This window comes from Chiloscyllium plagiosum, unplaced genomic scaffold (genome assembly GCF_037043375.1).
Source record: "Chiloscyllium plagiosum isolate Xiang-an unplaced genomic scaffold, Cpla_swu_hap1 HiC_scaffold_36, whole genome shotgun sequence".
In the NCBI taxonomy this organism is placed as follows: Eukaryota; Metazoa; Chordata; class Chondrichthyes; order Orectolobiformes; family Hemiscylliidae; genus Chiloscyllium; species Chiloscyllium plagiosum.
In genome coordinates, this window is record NW_028270174.1 from 20,896,162 (window position 1) to 20,919,111 (window position 22,950).

General features: G+C 40.8%; 1 protein-coding gene across 1 annotated transcript in view; it reads right to left on the reverse strand.

Moving 5' to 3' along the window:
* Window positions 1–22,950, reverse strand: part of LOC122539414 (janus kinase and microtubule-interacting protein 1-like) — a 419,997-nt gene that overhangs the window by 105,919 nt on the left and 291,128 nt on the right. Inside the window, 2 exon segments of the mRNA XM_087980036.1 lie at window positions 16,990–17,049; window positions 20,220–20,360. Of these exon segments, the coding sequence (XP_087836162.1) occupies window positions 16,990–17,049; window positions 20,220–20,360 (201 nt within the window).

Below are 22,950 nucleotides of genomic sequence, written 5' to 3' on the forward strand. Positions count from 1 at the left end.
AAACATATCTAGACCCATGGAGAACGCACAATCTCCACACAGACAGTCGTCCGAGGGTGGAATTCGTTAGAAATTTAATTTGTTAGAAATATATAAGAAAGCTGGATCTAGAGACTAGAACTGAACCTGGGGCTCAGGCGCTCTGTGGCAGTATTGAGCCACAGAGCTAACCATTGAGCCACGTTGCTGCCCCTCTATTACAATAATGTTGAGGCTAACAGTGGCTACCTTAGAAAAGCAAACCCAGCAGCCATTTCCATCATAATGCTAAAATAAAACAAAGAACTGCGGATGTTGGAATTCTGAAACAAAAACTGAAATTGCTGGACCCTTCAGGTCACTGAACTTGAAATGTTAAGTCTATTTTCTCTACATAGATGATGCCAGATCTCCTGAGTTTCTCCAGCTTTTTCTGTTTCTGTTTCATGCACAAACATGAAAATGAAGATGTTGGTACTTACATTGCTGTGACCTTGATTCCCTACAGTGTGGAAACAGGCCGTTCGGCCCAACAAGTCCACACCTACCCTCTGAAGAGTAACCCATTCAGACCCTCTGACTAATGCACCTAACATTATGGGCAATTTAGCATGGCCAATTCACCTGACCTGCACATCTTTGGACTGGTCAGAATAGGTTAGATACCCACTAAATGCAATGGAAACAGTTCTACAGTTTTAACAATTAAAGGGAGTTCTGATGAATGGCCACCAATCTGAAAGGTTAGATCTGCTTCTTTACAGAGATGCTACCTGAGTTGTGGAGTTTTGGTTCTTATTTTCTGTCATAACATAGATTTAAACAGAATTTGTTTCAGGACACTTTACAATCTCAAAGGGATGAAGGACATTAGAATAGCATTGCTATGTTTAAATTACAATAGCTTCTTGTAGCAACATCACACTATACAGTAAAACAAGGAAACAACACATAGGGGAACAGAGGAATTGGTAGGTAAAATAATGAGTCAAGATTGTCCTCATACCATCCCAGCAATCAGACAAAACCATGATAATTGAGCTGTCAACTTGAACTGATTGGGGAAACAATTAACTAGAGTACCATTACCAATGGAACAACAAACTACTATTGATCAGAAATCTAAAGTATTGCTGGACAGAGCACAGAAGTAGATAAAAAGAACAGGTGGTGAATTTAAGCTGATTCATTCTATTCACGTGCCCTACCTACCAATCAGAAACCACTTTAAATTTTTGTTTCATTAACAACAATTCATCAACTTTGTATTAAACCAATAACAAAAAGTCAGCTTTCCACAACACAATGTCAGAATACAATTTCAATACAAATACAATTTCAGATGTGCTGCTTGGTTTTACAAAACTCACCTCTGGATCCCATAAGCTACCTTCTGTTAATAGGGTCACAATGTTGAAGCATTATTGCTAAGACTGGCTTCCACAGTGCATCAAAGGTGGAACACAAAAGATTTTTAATAACTTTAGATTAGATTAGATTAGATTACTTTCAGTGTGGAAACAGGCCCTTCGGCCCAACAAGTCCACACCGACCCGCCGAAGTGTAACCCACCCATTCCCCTACATTTACCCCTTTACCTAACACTACGGGCAATTTAGCATGGCCGATTCACCTGACCTGCACATCTTTGGACTGTGGGAGGAAACTGGAGCACCTGGAGGAAACCCACACAGACACGGGGAGAATGTGCAAACTCCACACAGTCAGTCGCCTGAGACAGGAATTGAACCCGGGTCTCTGGCGCTGTGAGGCAGCAGTGCTAACCACTGTGCCACTGTGCCGCCCCAATACCTGACAGAAACAGAGAGACATGCACCCAAAACAATTCCAAATCATAACCATTCTACAAACTTCATATCTGTCATAAATAACATATTTCTAAAAGGCTACTGAGGAATGGAGTCTCTTGAGGTGCAGGTTTACCTATCTGTGAAGGTAAAAGGAAGGAAGAGTGGTTGGCAAAGTCTCTGGGTCCTTGTACTTACCATGTAGAGGCACAGAGTTCAAAGGCAGGGAAGCTACTGTGACTCTTGATGAGTATCTGCATAGCACCAACCAAGAGTATTACATCCAGTTTTGGTCACCACACTTCATGCATTTGTGAAACTCCCTGACAGGGTGTTGAGTAGATTTGCCAGAATGGTTTTGGAGGTGGGGATTTCAGTTAAGAGGTCAGGTTGGAAAGGCTGGTGTTTTTCGCCAGAGGAGATTCAAAAGGAATGTAATAGTGGTGCACATCAGAATGACAGACTTAGATAAGATAACAAGGAAATACTTTTTTCTATTCGCCGAAGTGCAGAAGCAGGCCATTCAATGCCCCATCCAGGAGAAATGGGACAAGTTACTCAGGAAACCAAGTCAGTTACAAACAAATATGCACCTGGTTTCCAGGCAATGACTTTTGGAAGAAGCTCAAGTATGATTGAAAATTCGATATTGAACTGCTCTTAAGACAAAGTCCAGCAGTTAGCTTTGATTTGATATGATTTATTATTGTCACATGTACCAAGGTACAGTGAAAAGTATTATGTTGCTTGCTATAGAGGCAGATCAAAATACATCACGGTAACAGAACAGAGGGAGGAATAAAGTGTTACAAATGCAGAGAAGTTGCAGATAGAAATCAACATTAGAATTTGAAAGGCCCGTTCAGAAGTCTGATAACAGTGGGAAAAATGCTGGTTAGTAACACTTAAATAACAAACACAAAACCCACAACCATTCATTCTTCCGCCCACCAGATTCTTAATCAGTATTGAATTTGCTTGGTCACGTTCTTAAATTTATATCAGTCTACCTTCAGGATAGGGCATCAGCAACTGCAGTGTCTTTCCTGGAAATACATACAGTTTTTGCATTGAATGACTGCAGATCCAAGCTCTATCTGAACAAGCTTTGAGTCTTAATTTTAAACCAAGCTACATATGTTAACAGATTATGAACCATGAATTTTGATTTGATTTGTTATTGTCACATGCACCGAGGTACAGCGAAAGGTTTTATTTTGCGGGCAGTACAGGGCAGATCATCCCACTATCATTGCACAGGGATGGGTTCTAATGTTAAACTCTTGAAAGTCATGGTAGTATCTTTGTCATTTGGACAGACTAGCTAGATGTAAACTGCTGGTACAAGCTTTATTGGATGCATTAACAATATTATTTTAAGCCTGGAGCTTCTTACTTACCTTTCTTCACAGCATATTGTTGGTTTGTGTCTATTGAGGATCTGCATACTCTAAAATAAAAGGGCGATTGTCACCAACTACTTGAAAAAATCAATTTGAAGCTTAGCAACAAAAATACAACTATGGCTTTTCCTGAAAATAGGTAAAGGCTGTAAGGACCCTTACCACACAATCATAATGGATCAAAATTATTTGATGTTCAGTCTTAATTATACCCCTTTACACATACTTCCAATTTCTCGCTGCTCTATGCAAAATTAGCTGGTCCCACTTGTACACTGGACAATTACTTGCAGATTGAGTCAGTTCGACATTCAATCAGAATTTCCACCCTCTAGCTATGGAAAACTGTGTGTGTTCCAAAAACTCTGAGCATCACTTGGATCATCCAGGTAGCACAGGCAGCAGACTCACGGTCCCTAACAAAATGGCACTGGTCCCCTGTCGAGACATGGCAATCAACGGCAGACAAATTATTTAAAAATAAATCCTTTCTGTAAACAGCTTTGATTCATGTCTGCAAAAGGAGCCTAATCAGTTTCTATCAGCTACGTACAGAATGTAAGTGGCTTCCAAATTATGCGCAATTCACAAGCAAGGGCAGGGGTTGTGTGAAGTAGAGTGGAAAGGTCCATGACACAGGTTTGCTCATCGTAATATTAATGGTAACTCACTCATTTTGTGGAGATGACTATTGGATAAACCAGGACTACATGCTGAGATAAAAGCTGTTATTTTAATTATTCATAATGGAAGCTAGTTTAAAAAGAAAGCTTGGATTTATAAAATGTCTTACTACATCTCTTTAATATCTCCAGCCGATTCACACACAAGTTATTACTCTGACCTGCAGTGACTGTTGTCTGACAGTAAACAGAAGACATATGCTCAGGTTATGAAGCAGCACCTCCTGACTTTATAGTGAACATTGCTTAAGGTTAAATAGTCACATGTTACAGAACAACAAAACGTTTTGTCCATTTATTGACAGTACCAGAACAAAGAAATTGGTCGTTTAGTTTTCTTCTCACTGTAACAGCAAGTCATGCACACTTTTAGGACAACAATGCTTGGAGCTGTCAAGTTAAAAATAAGACTACAAAGAAAAATTACCTAAAGCATATTAAAATGGCACTCCAATTAAACTTAAGAAATTTCTGTTTTCAGACAAACTGAATGAAGTTCAACATGAACATCAGAACATAAAGGGACATCATGTTGTAACTGTATAGAATATTGGTGAGGCCACTTTTAGAATACTGCATTCGACACCGGTCTCCCTCCTATAGGAAGGATGTTGTTAAACTTATAGTCATAGAGATGTACAGCATGGAAACAGACCCTTCGGTCCAACCCGTCCATGCCAACCCGGTATCCCAACCCAATCTAGTCCCACCTGCCAGCACCCGACCCATATCCCTCCAAACCCTATACCCATCCAGATGCTTTTTAAATGTTGCAACTGTATCAGCCTCCACCACATCCTCTGACAGCTCATTCCATACATGTACCACCCTCTGTTTGAAAATGTTGCCTCTTAGGTCTCTTTTATATCTTTCCTCTCTCACCCTAAACCTGTGCCCTCTAGTTCTGGACTCCCCGATCCCAGGGAAAAGACTTGGTCTATTTATCCTATCCATGCCCCTCATAATTTTGTAAACCTCTATAAGGTCACTCCTCAGCCTCCGACACTCCAGGGAAAACAGACCCAGCCTGTTCAGCCTCTCCCTATAGCTCAGATCCTCCAACCCTGGCAACATCCTTGTAAATCTTTTCTGAACCCTTTCAAGTTTCACAACATCTTTCCGATAGGAAGGAGACCAGAATTGCACGCAATATTCCAACAGTGGCCTAACCAATGTCCTATACAGCCGCAACATGAACCTCCCAACTCCTGTACTCAATACTCTGACCAATAAAGGAAAGCATACCAAATGCCTTCTTCACTATCCTACTACCTGCAACTCCACTTTCAAGGAGCTATGAATCTGCACTCCAAGGTCTCTTTGTTCAGCAACACTCCCTAGGACCTTACCATTAAGTGTATAAGTCCTGCTAAGATTTGCTTTCCCAAAAAACTTGAAAGGGTTCAGAAAAAATTTACAAGGGTGTTGCTGGGACTGGAGGGTTTGAGCTACAGGGAGAGGCTGAAAAGGCTGAATCCATTTTCACTTGAGTGTTGGAGGCTGAGGGGTGGCATTATACAGCTTTATAAAATCATGAGGGGTATAAATAGGGTGAAAAGCTGAGTAATGTTTCTCAGCGTAGGGGATTCCAAAACTAAAGGACATAGGTTTAAGGTGAGAGTGGTAAGATTTAAGATTTTTCACACAGACGGTGGTGCCTATATAGAATGAGCTGTCAGAGGATGTGGTGGCTACAAATATGACATTTGAAGAACATCTGGATGGGTACATGAATAGGAAGAGTTTAGGAGGATATGGGCCAAATGGTAGCAAATAGGACTAGATCAGGTTAGGATATCTGATTGACACGGGTGAGTTGGACTGTAGAGTCTGTTTCCATGCTATATGACTCCATGACTGTTTGAATCATAGTAATATTCAGAACAGAATGAGGCTATTCAGCCTGCCATGATCTGCTGGGCAAAAAACAGCTTTCCAATCCCATGATCCAGCCTTGTAGGTTATGTCGTTCAAAGTGCATATGCAACTTTAGTTTAAATGTCATGAAGGTTTCCACAAACTACTACTCTTTCAGATATACCCACCAGACTCTGGGTGAAAATATTTTCCTCAAATGTACTTTCAAGCCTTCTTCCAATCACTTCAGGTGTATGGTCTTTCACTCTGGAACTAATGGAAATAGGTCCTCCCTATCCACTTGATCTATGTTCCTCAATTTTATGCATCTCAATTGAATCTGAGGTCCTGTGATGCACAGGGTAGCATCCCTGCATCTGAGATGGAAGCTCCAGGTTTGAGTCCCACCAGCGCTTGATGACCAAGGAAAGTTCATTGATAACACAACCAATCATGCTGTGTGGATCACCCTGAAATTCATTCCAACACACTTCAATGACAGATGCAAAGAGTGGATGAGCTTTCTGGCCAGCTATTTACTTGAAAGAATATTGAAGCCTCTACCATCACTAACCATAGCTCCAGAATACAACATGTGTCTTAAAGTGCATATTGTCGTAGCAAAGTTGGACTCTAAGTGAACTGCAACACAGCATCAATTAAATTTCTTTTTTTCTTTATTCATTTGTAGGAAGTAGGCATCACTGGCTCCCAGCATTTATTGCCCATCCCTAGTTGTCTCTTGAGAAGGTAGAGGTGAGCTGCCTTCTTGAACCACTGCAGTCCACCTGCTGTGGTTTGACCCACAAAACCATTTGGAAGGGAATTCCAGGATTTGGGTCCAGCAACAATGGAAGCGGTTGTGGATTTTGGAAGCTGCTGTCTGAGGATCTTTGGTGAATTTCTGCAGTACATCGTTTAGATAGTACACACTGCTACTAATGAGCATTGGTGGTGGAGGGAGTGGATGCTTGTAGATGTTGTGCCAATCAAGTGCTTTGTCCTGGATGGTGTCAAGCCTCTTGAGTGTTGTTGGCGCTGCACTCATCCAGACAAGTGGGGAGTATTCCATCACACTCCTGACTTGTGTCTTGTAAATGGCGGACAGGCTATGATGAGTCAGGATTGCTCCTCAGTTTATTCTATTTCAAAGTAATTATTGCCAGCCCAACCAATCTTTCTTCATCGTTGGAATTCTTGACAACATCCTCGTTAATCTCCTCTGTTCCATCTCTAATGTAATCACATCCTTGTCACATGGCAAGCAGAATCATACACAATGTTGTAGCTCTGGCTTAAATACAGAGTGACCAGATTTTGAAAAGGAAAAGCCAGAATACTTTGAAATGCCTTGGGGAGATTAGGAGCCAAGATGACTGACTTATTGGGTGACCAATAGCATAAGTTGGGGGAGGCCTAATTGATGACAGGTGGTCACATGATGAAAGTTCTCATAATATGCTCAGAGTTGACCAATTATTGAGAGTACGAATCACAGTCTTTGTAATTTTGTTGCTATTAACTGAGACTATATAGATGACTGGAGTTAGGGCAAACCAATTACTGCTAAACATTTGAATCACTGCGCTGTAAGGGAAACAGTATTCGATCAGATAGTTACAAGATATCTCCAGATGAAGATTTTCACACTGCCAATTGTCATTGTAATGGGAATGAGTGAAAGACGTCATGAATGGCCGAAAAACAAGTTATAGAGATCTGCGACCACAACAAGTGCAGCTTCTGATTAGCATGTACTACTGAACCTCTTCTGATTCCCCCAGAATGAATGTGAGAGGTGAGTCAGAGGGGTGAGACCACAACTTAAAGGGGCTCAGCCTCAGAGTCGAGGGGTGGAGCTACCAAAGAATTGGAAACTGAGGCATCTGGAGAAAACAATCAAGACATCGCAATGGTTACAGAAAAACCTGGATGGTTCCGTTCAACCTAGGATACCGGGACACATTCCATAATTAATGTTTTACACACAACTGCTCTATTCATTTTTTATTGTCTTAGCTACAAAAGGAAATGTTCCATGTGCCTTATTAAACATCATATCTGACACCATATCCTGCTACAATCAGACACCTTTGATTGACCATTCCAAGTTGTCCTTGAGGGGTTGCTTTATATTTCTCAGTATCGTACTGTTTATTGCATAGTCTCTGACCTTGTTTACCTTCCCTAGATGCATTACCTCTCATTTCTCCAGAATGAACTCCATTTGCCATGTTTTCAGTAACTACTGATCTCAGGCTAAACAGTTTTTCTTTTCTCGTCCCTTGAAAACCACCAGCATCCTGGCATCAGGAAACAAACTATTTTTCAGCTTCTCCGACTTGAGGAACAAATCTTCTCAAAATTCGCTATGAGGAAGTGTGTGCTCCTGCCACATCTAGAATTGTATTACTTACTTCAAACCTTTAAGAACAAAAGAGCCTTTCTGCTCTTCTCAATGCAATGATGAATCATAGTGACAATTAGCTATTGACATTTCTAAACAAATCGCAAAGTTGGGCTTCTCTTTATGGAAAAGAAAACTACAAAACAATTGCTCTCTGAGACTTGCCCAACTGTGTCAGTCATTGTCGTATAAAATCCTGTGACCAAACTTGACAGACAGAAGGCCAAAGGCAGAAATAAGAGCCTGTTCAACAATGCAAAACTGCCCATGCATAAATACTATGGCATATTAACTCAACATCCTCAGTTATAATCCCTCCTCGGCAGGAATGGTGAAGTGTTTAAGTAGACCATACTCTCACTCGCCTTGGGAACTCAGTTATTTCTACTCACAAAGTAAATGTAAGGCAGTCAAGCTGCAACAACTGTTTTTCAAAGGCTCATGAATAAATGTAAATGATAGACAGAGACCCTGCTTAACAAAATCCTTAAAATCTCCGATTCTTCTTCCTGAGGAGTCCAATGATTTCCAATGTATCCTGCTTAAGTTTGGGAACTTAACTGATGTTGGTCTCGCTCCTCTCCCTTGTGTTGAGGGTTATCTTGTATCAAAGAGTGGGAGAATATGTAAGAATTGTCTCCTACAAAGATGTGCACTGATTTCTGTCTGTTCAGACGACGAGAGGGAGGTGAAGCAGGAAAGAATCAAGACAGCAGATGGTGAACGGAAAACAAGTATATTGAAAGGGGAAAAGTGGACGGTATAGGTTTCCTGGTAACCAAGAGGATATGCATCATTGTGTAATCTTTTGATTGGAATTTATAATCTGTAGAAAAAGCTGATTTGAACCTTGTTTTTGTTAGGATAGGACAAAGCCTTTCTTTTGTAATGGAACGAGAGAGGTACTCAACATTTTGATATGTCCATCTCCCAGGCATGAATAAAAGTTTAAATGAAGGAACCCGAGTTTCATCTCGTCTAAGGAGGGAATAAAGGGTTAAAATCACCCTTTCAGTATGCAATGTGAACTGAGGAAGCAGCCATGAGGGAGGCTGGGGATTGAGCAGAAGTCCAGAAAGTGAGGGTGCTGGTTGTTATAAATGGAACAAGGAAGTGACAAGTGTGTTTGTAATGAAAGCAAGAAGTAGTTTACTTTTTCTGGATGTGAAGAAGAGGACAGTGAGGGTAGATTTGTTGAGAATGCTGGGAGAATGGGTTAGGAAGAGGAACTGGTACAATTTGTAACAGAGATGGAGAAATTAAAATGACTTTTGCTGCCCGCATGCTCAATCAAGTGGTTCCTGCATTAAATTCAGGTCCTGGCATGATTATCTAATTCCAGACCTGGGCACCATTAATCTCAGGGGCACTCCACGGAACTTTCCTTTATTTGAGGACTTTTTAAAATAGCTGTATGTAGACAGAAATGTTTGATGGTAACTGAATTAATAAAGAATATTAGCCAGTCCTAATTCAATCCAAAGATAAAATCTTGTCCATAATTCCTTACCATACTGGGAGCATTTCCACCTAACAGTCAGAAGGTTTAGATTAGATTCCCTACAGAATGGAAACAGGCTATTTGGTCAACACGTCCACGCCCACCCTCTGAACAGTAACCCACCCAGACCCATTCCTCTACCCTATAATTACCCCTTTTCGAATGCACCTAACACTATGGACAATTTACCATGGCCAATTCACCTGACTTGCACATCTTTGCACTGTGGGAGAAAACTGGAGCACCCGGAGGAAACCCACACAGACACGGGGAGAATGTGCAAACTCCACACAAACAGTCACCTGAGTCAGGAACCGAACCTGAGTCCCTGGCGCTGTGAGGCAGTGATGCTAAACACTGAGCCACCGTGCTGCCCAAGGTGGGAGCATTGAATCCGCTGTAGACAAGTTGGAGATTGCAGCTCCAATTATCAATTCTGTGTGGACATTCAGTATATGTACTCACTTCTATAGGATGAAGATAGTCCTCACTCATCGTGCAAACTGTGGGAGTCCATACACCATCCCCAAGCATGTAGCACTATTCACCTCATTATCTTGAAAGAACAATCATCTGACAGCCTTAATACCGTGCACATGAAGAGTGTGAAAATAAAAGAAATAAAGTTTCTTTTAATAGACACTCACAAGGGCATCTTTACTGCAAGCATTGCATTTCCTTCCAATATAATGTGAGGGCTAACACTCCTTTCTAATATAAGACTCCATTCACATTAACCTTAAATATTTACTCATGCCCTAATGAACAGTCACTGCAAGGAAATTCATAATACAAATGGAGCCTGATACAGTATGTCTGCAAATATTCATTTTTTATCATCAACATATCAAACTTTCAATCCTTAAAACAAAGTGAATCATGCAGCTGAATGCAGAGTGAGGGAGATGTATCTTAAAGCCCAGCCCAGGAGTGGAATTCAAGTGCATTGAGATGAAATGAGTTTCTACGATTAATAACACTGAAGACATTCTAGTGCAGTTTATAATGCCTGCAAACTCATTAGTAGTTGTAGCAACAGCAAGAACAATCAGCCTATTCCTGACAGGTTTCATTATATTCAAAGCTGACAGATGGCTCTGTAATTTATCATTGATCAAGCAAGCTTTAAGAGACAGTAACACAATCACAGATTTAATACCATTTTCAATATTTTATGTGGGCAACACTGTGCTATAGTGGTTAGCACTGCCAGGGACCCAGGTTCGATTCCACTTTTGGGTGGTCATTTGTGTGGAGTTTGCACAGTCTCCTTGTGTCTACGTTGGTTTTCTCCGGGTGCTCCGGTTTCCTCCCACAGTCCACAGGTTAGGTGGATTAGCCATGCTGAATTGACCCGTAGTGTCCAGGGATGTGCAGGCTAGGTGGATTAGTCATGATTATTGCAAAGTTACGGGATAGGGTTGGATGCTCATTGAAGCATTGACGCAGACTGAAAGAACAAAGAACAATGCAGCACAGGAACAGGCCTTTCGGCTCTCCAAGCCTGCGCTGACACATGTTGCCCTTCCATACTAAAACTGTCTTCAATTACAGGATCCGTATCCCTCTATTCCCTCCCTATTCATGTATTTCTCCAGGCTGAATGGCCTCTTCTGCACTGTAGGAATTCTATGTCGAAAAGTGTGGCACTGGAAAAGCACAGCAGGCCAGGGAGCATCCGAGAAGCAGGAGAGTTCATGTTTCAGGCATAAGCCCTTCATCAGTCCTAGTCCCTGTAGGAATTAGATATCAAATCTGGAAAGGTGTCTTGGGCAGTTGGACAAAACAGATGAGAGTGGATCGGTTCCCTGTTAAACGCAACATCTATTATAGTTACTTTCATTGTCTATAATATTTTAAATGTTTATATGTGTAATATATTAGTACGTATTGTGTATTTTTGCTTCAAAAGAAAAGAAACCTGTTAAAGCCAACATGAAACAGAATAACAAATAAATCTAATTGAAACAGAAGACCCTCAGAACACCAACTGTTGTGTTTGATGAAGAGCAGCTCAGGAATTGAAGAATGGACTCACTGATCTTTATGGTTCAATGATACTTCAGAATAGGATTCACAGAATCACAGAATTGTTATGGAGCAGAGGCCATTCAGCCAAATATGCCAACCCCAATTCTAGTACCAATCTCCTGCCTTTTCCCTGCATCCCTACACACTATTTCTATCCAAATGATCATCCAATGCTCTCTCGAATGTCTCAACTGAACCTGCCTCCACCAGATTTCCAGGCAGTGCATTCTATGCTCCAACTACTTGCTGTGCGAGAAAATCTTTACTCGCATCACCTTTACTACATTTGCACAATACTTTAAATCAATGCCTTCTTTTTATATTTTTTCTTATTGGAATGGTAACAGGTTCTCCCTATCTACTCTGTCCATGGAGAAGTGTGGAAAAAGAAAAAAGTCAGGGAAACACAGTTCAATAGCACGAGGTTATTGAACAGGATTTGAAACATTATTTTCTTTCACTTCCTTTTGATTCTTTGATGTAGACACAAGGTTGTTCACACACTGACATTCAGTCTTTCATTCACTGGTTTCACTCACTGTCAAAGTCTTATTCCTTCTCCAACAGGAAATTTGCAGAAAAAGGTGAGAGAAACCCAACTGGCTGTTAATGGAGACCTACTGGTACATTCACACAAGAGAGACAAGAAGAGATTTTTAATGCTTCTCCTAACAGGTTATTATATATTTAATATGTTAGTCCACAGTCCAAAAACAAACATAATAAAATATTTGTTTTTTACACATCTCCACCCTTAAAAGAGATGAATTCCAATTCAATAATGCATTTCCTTACAAGATAGGTGACACACAGGCAACAAAACGTAAAACACACATCCATTTCCCTTCACTCACTCCTTATACAAGTTTCATAGAAAGCCTCTGCCATTGTTTAAATTCTTAATTTGTGTTTTATATATTAAATATATATATATATAATAATCCAAAGTCTATAACTATAATTATTTGGAAATCTTAACTAAAGTATTTGTAATGGATCCCAAACTCCAAATTAATGAAAGTATGAAATTCTTCAACCAGGATACAGGGTGTTCTTGTCTAGTTACTCCTGTATAAGCAACTGCAACTATGTGTTTGTGATCGAACGCTGTGCATATTATCTTAATCCGTTATCTTGGATATATAATGTCTAGAAAGCTACTATTACGCTATCTTACGGTTTACTTCAAAATGAACTACACAAAACAGGCTAGTCTGGTTAACTGAAAATTACTTTCAGCCATTTTGTGCAGCTTCCAGCTAAGAGCAGCTGCAACAATCTGTTTCACCATTTTAAATTGGGACAAGGAAACTTCAAACATATTATCTTTTCTAGCAATATAAACAAGCTTCACATTGAATGGTGGTATCAATAGACCCCATCTGAACAGCCTCATATTTTGAGTTTTAATCTTTTCAATGAACACAAGCATCAGTATAGATTATTCTTTTCCCTGCTAATATGTCAGATATAGATTTGAAAGTTCTGAAGACCTTGTAATACTCCCAAAGTTTTCTTTTCCGTGGCACAGTACCTCCTCTGATATTGGTTTAATTCCTTGGAAAAGTACTCCACTGACTTTTCTATTCCCATTTAATCATCTCACTATAAAACTGCACCAGACACCAAGTTGCTCGCATCAAGGGCCATTGTAAAAGGTTCGGTAAACTCAGGCAAAAGTTTTGTCACTTCTGTCACAAAGTGGAAAAAATCAGTTCAGTTATTAGGTCTGCCTTTAGCTTCTCAAAGATGACTTGGAAACCCGCTGGCCATTTGTCTGTTTCTTTAATAAATTTATCAAAGAAACGACTATCATGCTGCAGTTAGACACAAATTTCCTGTAAAATTCAAAGATGCCTAAAAATCTAATGATTTGTTATTCAGTTTCAGGAACAGGGACTTTTATTAGAGCCTTCAGTTTCAGTGTTCTTAGCCACACTTGCCCTTGTCCTATGATATGCCCTAGGTAGGTTAACCTTGTTTTTCTGAATTCTCTAAATTAGCTAAATGAAATTAAACAAGTCCTCAAATTGCTTTATATGTTCTTCCCACTGTCCGCACTCTAAATTCCGAACCATAGCTTGTAACTGTCCTCGTATTCCCATATTGTCTAGACAAATTGTACGAGGTTCACTTTATGAACTGTCTACCTCTCCTATCTCACTCTTACTGTCTCTGTCATCCGCCACTACTCTTGCCATCTGACATACTTGCTCTTTCTTATCCTCCTCCCTATGATGATTTTGCTTCAACAAGTTAGAATTATAGAATCCCTACAGTGTGGAAGCAGGTTATTCAGCACATCAAGTCCCAACTGACCCACAAAAGAACATCCCACCCAGATGCACCCCATCCCAGTGTCTTAGCATTTTCTAAGGCCAATCCACCTAGCCTACACATCTTGGGACTGTGGGAGGAAACAGGAGCACCTGAAGGAAACCCATGCAGACACAAGAAGAAGGTGCAGACTGCAAATAGTCATCTGAGAGTGGAATCAAACCTGGGTCCCTGGCATTGTGAGGCAGAAGTGATAACCACTGAGCCACCTGCCACCCCTGTTGAAACTGAAGTGACATAACTTATTCTTCTACTATAATCAGGAGTGTCTGTCAGAGAAGTCATTTTACTAATCCTCCTAACTACCTTTATATGGACAACTGAATTTTACTTTGAGATTCACCCTACAAAGGCAATAATATCAAGACTTTCTCTCTTGTGTGAAATACTATAGACATAGCATGTTCCTTTACCCATTCTGTCATAGTGAAATTTTAAAATTATCTTGTGCTACTTTACATACTCCTGTGAGTCTTTCTCGAAAACATGGTCATGTAATCCTCCATTGAGGATTCTTTACTTTCTCGTTGCAGTACTTGCCTCAACGTAAGCAAAATAAAAGTATCCATTTTATCTTGCCCAGTCTCACCAATTACCCATGAATCCCAGAGCATTCAACTGTCTTGGGCAGCACAGTGGTTAGCACTCCTGCCTCACAGCACCAGAGACCTGGGTTCAATTCCCGCCTCAGGAGACTCCCTGTGTGGAGTTTGCATATTCTCCCCGTGTCTGCGTGGGTTTGCTCTGGTTTCCTCCCACAATCCAAAAATGTGCAGGTTAGGTGAATTGGCCAGGCTAAACTGCCTGTAGTGTTAGGTGAAGGGGTAAATCTAGCGGAATGGGTCTGGGTGGGTTGCGCTTCAGCGGGTCGGTGTGGACTTGTTGGGCCGAAGGGCCTGTTTCCACACTGTAAGTAATCTAAAAATACAGCTTTTTAAATATAAAACCCCTTAACTTCTTTAGAAAGTAACCAACTATTCCTTAATGGTAAATTGGTGTGCAATATATTTAACACACCCATCACTCCCAGCAGAAAGTTGCAGACATGGAGATCTGAGAATTTGTGAATGCCCCCATGATATGTTTTCTGTTTCAGCACTCACCAGGAAACAGCTTGGAGATATATAACACTGCAGAGGAAACGCCGTGTATCCCATATAGGCCCACTGCAAAACAGAAGGTGAAGGGAAAACCATTCCCCGAAACACTACACAAGAAATCTGTATAACTAAGAGGGAACTTGTCTTGTTCAGTCTCAGCAAGACAATAGCTCTCATATTTTTTCAAAGACAAACTCGAGTTTTTTTGAAAGCTCAATGGAGATTAAGAACTTCCTGCTGTAACACAGAACCCTGACGCAAGGAATAGAGGCCATTCTGATATCAAACTGCAGCCTGATTGTGCCTAACCATTACTCTTATCCCAACCTGTTAGATTTGTTAAAAATTATGATGAGGTTATAGGAATCTGTACAGAAACACTGCACATCAAATACAATTGTGACGCATTTGAACCATTCCAGTATTTATCCACTTATACCAACAGGATTGAACTAAAACATGTAATTATATTCAACGCAAAGGTAGAGTCTTATTTACAGTAATACAAATCATCTGGTTAGGAGCAGTTAGTTCTGACAATTCAAACTGAACAGATTAATGCTAACATCACAGGGTTTGATCCTGTACCTAATCTCTTCCATATTAAAAAGCTATGGTATTTTATCTCGGGTTGGTGAATAATCACCAAATACCTGCTCTTGGGAAGTCAAGAAAATGACAGATCAGGTTCTGAGAAGTGTTGCTGAATGAAGAGACCTTGGGAGTGCAGGTTCATAGTTCATTTGGAAGTGGAGCCCCAGGATGATAGGATAGTGAAGAAGACGTTTGGTATCTTTGCCTTTATTGAGCAGTGCATTGAGTATAAGAGTTAGAGGAGAAAGTGAGGTCTGCAGATGCTGGAGATCAGAGCTGAAAATGTGTTGCTGGATAAGCGCAGCAGGTCAGGCAGCATCCAGGGAACAGGAGAATCGACGTTTCGGGCATAAGCCTGAAGAAGGACTTATGCCCGAAACGTCGATTCTCCTGTTCCCTGGATACTGCCTGACCTGCTGTGCTTTTCCAGCAACACATTTTCAGTATAAGAATTAGAGGGTCATGTTGTGGCTATACAGGACATTGGTTAGGCTACTTTTGGAATATTGCATTCACTTCTGGTGTCCCTGCTGTAGGAAGGATATTGTGAAAAGATGTTGCCAGGGTTGGAGGACTTGAGCTGTAGGGAGAGGCTGAATAGGCTGGGGCTGTTTTCCTTGGAACACGAGGCTGAGGGCTGACATTATAGAAGTTTATAAAATCATGAGGGGCATGGATTGGGTGAATACCCAAGGCCTTTTCCCCAGGGTAGTGGAGTCAAAATCTAGAAGGCATAGGTTTAAGGTGAGAGATTTACAAGGGACCTAAGGGGCAATGTTTTCATGCAGAGAGTTGTGCCTGTATGAAATGAGCTGCCCGAGGAAGTGGTGGAGGCGGTACAATTACAACATCTAAAAGGTATCTGGATGGGTATATGAAGAGGAAGGGTTTAGAAGCATATGGGCTAAAGCCTGGCAAATGGGACTAGATTAATTTAAGATATCTGGTCGGCATGGATGAGTTGGACTGAAGGGTTTGTTTTCATCCTGTATATCTCTATGACTCTATCAATCATTTCTTCATCGCCAAATACAATTTTCATTTGGTTACAATACATTAAGTAGTCCAGCATTCTTTTAAACCAAACTCTATTAAGTTATTGACCGAAAAGTCTTCTCTCTAAATAATGTGCAGTAATACAGACAGAAATTTTGAAACAATTTTAAACCTAAGCAAATATCTTAAATCAATCAGCAACTGCACTCACTCGTCACTTGAGGAATAATTAGCAGGCACTTCAATTTCCCACAAATTGTAACTCCATGAATAATATATACTTGTCACTTTACCTTGTGAGGTTTTGTGCTTCTTCTTTTCTGTTTCTTAGAACGTAATAATCTCTCCCTCTCCTGCAGCGAGCAAGGAATAGTGAGTTACAAAATCCAACTTTTACATGACTGACTCAATCAACCAAAAATACAATAATAAATATCAGTAATAATCTATCAGGGTAAGTCAATCTCATCATATTTCAAGCATGAGACATTAATAAAATAGATATTGGTTTGTAATTCACATTTTTCATTCTATAACATCTATGATGTCTTAGGACAATTATACTCTTGAGTACACACTTATCTTTTAGTGCTGATGTTTTACTGTACTCTGAACTGTAAGTTCAATCTACACTTGGAATAGAAATATCTAACTTTATGTTTTACATTAAAGATTATCGACCAGTTTCACTCTCCCCACAGATATTTCCTGACCTGCTGAATGTTTTCAGCATTTTCTGATTTTATTTCATTTGCTATCATGCTTAGACTTGTTGAGTTATCCTATCATTAGTCATATGCCAATCGCTTTCCCCAGAAAACTTCAAAATATGTGTTTTTTCAAATGAAAATACCAAAATGCCCCAAGTGAACAAGACAATAGCAGTAGTTTTACGATGCTGTAACTTTAAGAGGTTGTTTTGTCCTGGTTTATTTTATGAGAGAGACTGAACGAGAGGTGCTGAGCTGGCTGGGTAAGACCAGTTGAGTAAAGGCTCCTGAGAGGTCTTGGGTTTTGTTTAACAGCCCAAATGGGTGTAGCCAGCGCTGACAGATCAGGATTTCTGGGTTTCAGTTTTTCACTGGTATCTGAAGCTATTGATGTCTCAACAGAGTTGGAAGCTTCAGTAAATGTCACCTGGCTGCTACTCTCTCTGAATTTTCATTAGATGTTGTTTTCTCCTGGATTGGAGAACTGCATGTGAGAATCTATGTCTGAATCTTCCTTTTTTTTGCCAAGGGGTGTGTTTATGGGAGGTTCCTATATTGGAACAGTTAATTAGTAATAGTTTCCTTATCTATTATTCTGTTAAGTTTCCAACAGAGTTAAGTTATTCTAAATTCCTTTTTCTTTTGTTGTATTTTAACTACAGCAATTAAGTAAATTGTGTTTTGCTTAACATTGTGCAGTTTGATAAGTCACATTGCATCTGAAACAGGCACTTCAGGTTTGCTTTAAAAATAAGGAAAAAGTTAGGGTCTAGGCTACCTTCTTAAAATATTTTGAGGGGATCTGATCTAGTCCAAGTTTTTGACAGAACTTAAACACATTACTAATAAACACATTAAAGACTGAACATAATATTTCCTGCAAAACATGGAAATGATTTAATTTTATTCTGTATAAGCCTGACTAAAGGTATGGAATCTGTTTTGTGGTGGAACAAAAATCGAGACTTTGCTTCATTTGAATTTGTCTTTCAGACTGAATTTACATCGCAGAAACTCAGCTGAATGGTACAGCTTTTTGGTAAGTGCCACTTTCACTGAGTTTTTTTTAAAAGGCCTGGTGAAATTTCTAACCTGTCTTACTAAACGTGCCTCATTGACCACCTACAGTACCTCTATGATGTACTTCTCATTCAATTTCAGCCCCTTCGTACCATATGCTTTTCCTAGAACAACCTGCCACTACTGCGATATTCTTGAACGGACCAGCAAGTCTGGCATGGCCTTGCCTTTAGAAGACAGCTCTGCACCCACACAAGCACTATCAGTCTGCTTCCTCATATTTGCCCAGGACGTGGTAGACAAGGGAAATTAAATGTCTGCTTTGTGGGCAGGCACCCGGAGGTCCTGTTGAGGGGGTGCTCCATAGGTGGAACTTCCTCTTTCCTCAGGACCAGCAGAGGAGTTAACGACCCCATATCATGTCAGCCTGGTCCAAGCTTGCTATCCGGGGCAGGTCAGGAGAGATAAACAGCACCGGAGGAAGAAAGCCAATTCCTTCTCTGCTCCATGAGCATAGGCGGGACCATTTTCTCTCTTATACCTCACACTCACTCCAGCTCCCCTACTGCAACCCAGTTCCCTGCAAGGTTCAAGCTCGATCACGATTGCCTGCAATATCTTCCTCACACACTCTCACCCAACCACTACCACCACCACAACTTCCACCCCCTCCCCACCCCCAACCCCCTGCACTACTAAGCTCTGCATGCCTCCCACGCTGTCTATTCACTCACTTGGGACACCTCCCCACACCTCACATGCACAAAATGTAACAGCTGTTAACTTTCACCTCCCTTAATAACTGCCTTTCTCTCCCTCATGCCTGGAGGAAAAGAGCCCATAAAGGGCAGGAAAAGGCAGGGCAGATAATGACATTTGGTTCCTCACCACTGATGTGAAAAGCATCCTGACTCTGGCCACTCCCAGCTGCTGACTCACAATATTCAAGCCCCTGGACAGGTATACAGACTTACTGTGCTGGAACCCTCTGAGGCAAAGCTATCTTTCTTGAACTGGCTGAATAAGGCCACCAACAATGAAACATTTTCTGTCTCTGTGGCTGTGTTAAATGGCAAGGCAATACAACAGCACTGTGAGCCTGGCATCGCGGGCTGAGGGGATAAAGTGCAAAAAGGCAAGGCAATGGAAGGCAGGGATGTTGGGAGCACCTCACAGTCAGACAGCACGATGATCACAAACAAAGAGCCTGGGGTTGCAGTCTGGTCTTGTTTGTGAGCTGGATGCATGTCCCTGAGCACACAGTATGCTTGCAATAGCCTTTCAGTAAGAGATGTTGGTGCAGCCAAGGTGAAGCATTGAAGTGGAGAAGTGAAATGTAAGTGGATCAGAGATGTGTCATGATCATCCTTAAAAGGCTGGCGCATGTTGGATGCCAATGCCTATGGATATCGCCATAGCCCACATCGCTCAGGCCCCTGGAAGATCCCAGCCTACGCAAACATCTAAGGTGGCTCCTAGAACTGGGTACATACCTCACAACGTTAGTGCACTTGATAGTCTCTTAATTTACCCTAGTGCCTTTGAAATAATGCCTTGTGAAAACCACTTTATGTTGTCATATATTGCACTCTTCAGTGAAGAAATCACACTCATAGCTTTAGTAGGCACCAATGTTTGCCAACAATCTTTTTAATGGAGGGAGAATTTTAATTGAGAAATTAAATGATCTTTGATTACAATACTAATACAGCTAGTAAATGTTCCATTCATGGTAACCAACAACAACTGAAATTTATATGTGTAAGGACAAGAGCAATATTAAAATGACTCACCATTGTTAAATCATCAATAATGTGTTGTTGCTCAACAACTTGGAGTCGCAAGAACTCTATTTCTTGCTCGTCTTGTGTTTGGTTCAGATCATTCAGTGAAGTATGACGCCTCAGCTGTCCTTGTGAAGCTAACTTCTCTTTCTGACAAACAAACCATGTATTTAGTGCTTAACAGCAACAGTTAGATGATTCACCTCTAACAACCACAACTCCCTTATTTTGCGCAAGGTATGATTTCAACCACAGAGAGTTTTTCCCCTGAATCCCAATGACTCAAGTTTTGTTAGGACTCCTGATAGTTAACAGGACTCCTTTGAGGTTAACAGGAGTATATTAAACTATCCAGATAACAAAACTGTCTCTATCCTCCCTATGCTTAAAAGTAGGCAAACATTAATGCTAACATAAAGTACACCCTTGTATTACTGAAACAAGACAAAGTATGACGAACTTTGCATCTTCCACTCATCAGGACATTTGCAAGAATAACAACAGAAAAGGAAGCATTTATAATGTACGACAAGAGAGTGCTCATTGTTGGCAACTGAACTTTGATTGGTAGATGTGCTGCCACGGAGAATTCATGGCAACTAACAGAATTACACCAATTTAAGGTGGTCAGTCAGGCTTGCAAAGTGGTCCATATATGCCTACTGTGAGCTACATATATTAGTATAATCCACAGTGCTAAGTCATCCTATTACCGATCAAACCTAAGCTTTGCAGACCTGCCACATCAAGTTGTGAAAGTTGGTGGACAGCTAAACAACTAATTGGAAGCTCCACAAATATCAACAATTTAATACTAGGTACAGCACACCAGTGCAAAATACAAGGCTGAAGAATTTACATCCATCTTCAGTCAGAAGTGCCACGTGGATGATCCACCTCAGCCTCCTCTTGAAGTCCCCAGTTTCAACCAGATGCCAGTCTTCAACCACATTAATTCTCTCTACATGATATCAAAAAACTGCTGAAGCCGGTCAATACCACAAACGCTATGACCCCTGACAACATTCTGACAGGGTCACTGAAGACTTGTTCTCCAGAATTAGCTGTGCCTATAGCCAAAGTAACACTACAGTTACAACACTATCATCTATCCGACATTGTGGAAAATTACCCAGATAGGTTTTGTGCTCAAAAACCAGGACAATTGCACCTTGGTCAATTATTGTCCAAGTAGTCTACAGCTGAAAATGTGTTGCTGGAAAAGCGCTGCAGGTCAGGCAGCATCCAAGGAACAGGAGAATCGACGTTTCAGGCATAAGCCCTTCCTGAAGAAGGGCTTATGCCCGAAACATCGATTCTCCTGTTCCTTGGATGCTGCCTGACCTACTGCGCTTTTCCAGCAACACATTTTCAGTTCTGACCTCCAGCATCTGCAGTCCTCACTTTCTCCTCCAAGTAGTTTACACTCCATCATCAGCAAAGTGATGGAATAGATCATCTACAGTGAAGTCAAAGAGAATTTGCAAATGGCATAACTGATGATCAGCTTGTGTGGCAGCAGGATTACTTGCTCCTGAATTAATTACAGTCTTAATCCAAACATGGACAAAACAGCTCAAATCCAGTCGTGAAACTAGAATGACTACCATTAGTATTAAAGCAATATTCAACTATGAATGGCCTCAAGGTGTTCCAAGCTAACCTGGAGTCAATTGGAATCGGGGGAAACTATTTGCTAGTTGGAGCCAGACCTGATACAAAGAAAGATAGCTGTGATAGTTGGAGATGAATCACCTGAGCTTCAGGACATCTCTGTAGGGGTTCCTCAGGATACTGTCATTGACCCAGACAACTTCAGCTGCTTCTCAATGACGGTTCTTCTATCATAAGGCTGGAAGTAGGGATATTTGATGATGACTGCACAATGTTCAACACTATTCATGACACCTCAGATACTGAAGCAATCCATGTTCAAATGTAGGAAGACTTAGACATCATCCAGGTTTGAGATGATGAGTCACAAGAAACATTTGTGGAGGCAGTAACCATCTCCAGTAAGAGACTGTCTGATCATTGTCCTTTGACATTCAGTGGAATTAATATTGTTGTATACTCCACTATTAATATTTGGGTGTTTACCATTGACCAAACATTTAACTGGACTAGCCATATAAACACTGTGGATACGAGAGCTAGGAATTCTTCAGCAATTAATTCATCTCCTGACTCCCCAAAGCCTTTCCACCATTCAAAACAGACAAGTAAGGAGTATGATGGAATACTCCCCAATTTGCCTGGATGAATGCAGCCCCAACAACACTCAAGAAGCTTGATACCATTCAGGACAAAGTAGCCCACTTGATTGACATTCTATCTACTGCCTTCAGCACTGAAACATGGCAGTAGGGTGTACCATCTGCAAACTTCATTACTGTGACTTACCAAGACTACTCTGCAAGCACCTGCCAAACCCACAATCTCTACTACATAGAAGGATAAGGTCAACAGTGGGATGGAAAAACCATTACATGCAAGTTTTCCTTCAAACCACACATCATCACAACTTAAAATTACATCACTGCTCTTTCACTGTCACTGAATCAAAATCCTGTTGACTCCCTTCCTAACAGCATTGTGACTGTTCCTATACCCCAAGGTCTGCTACGGTTCAAGAAAACAATTCATCATAACCTTTTCCAGGACAGTTAGGGATACACAATAAATGTTTACTTTGCCAGTGACATTCACATCTCATGAAAGCTTGAAAGAATACAAGGCC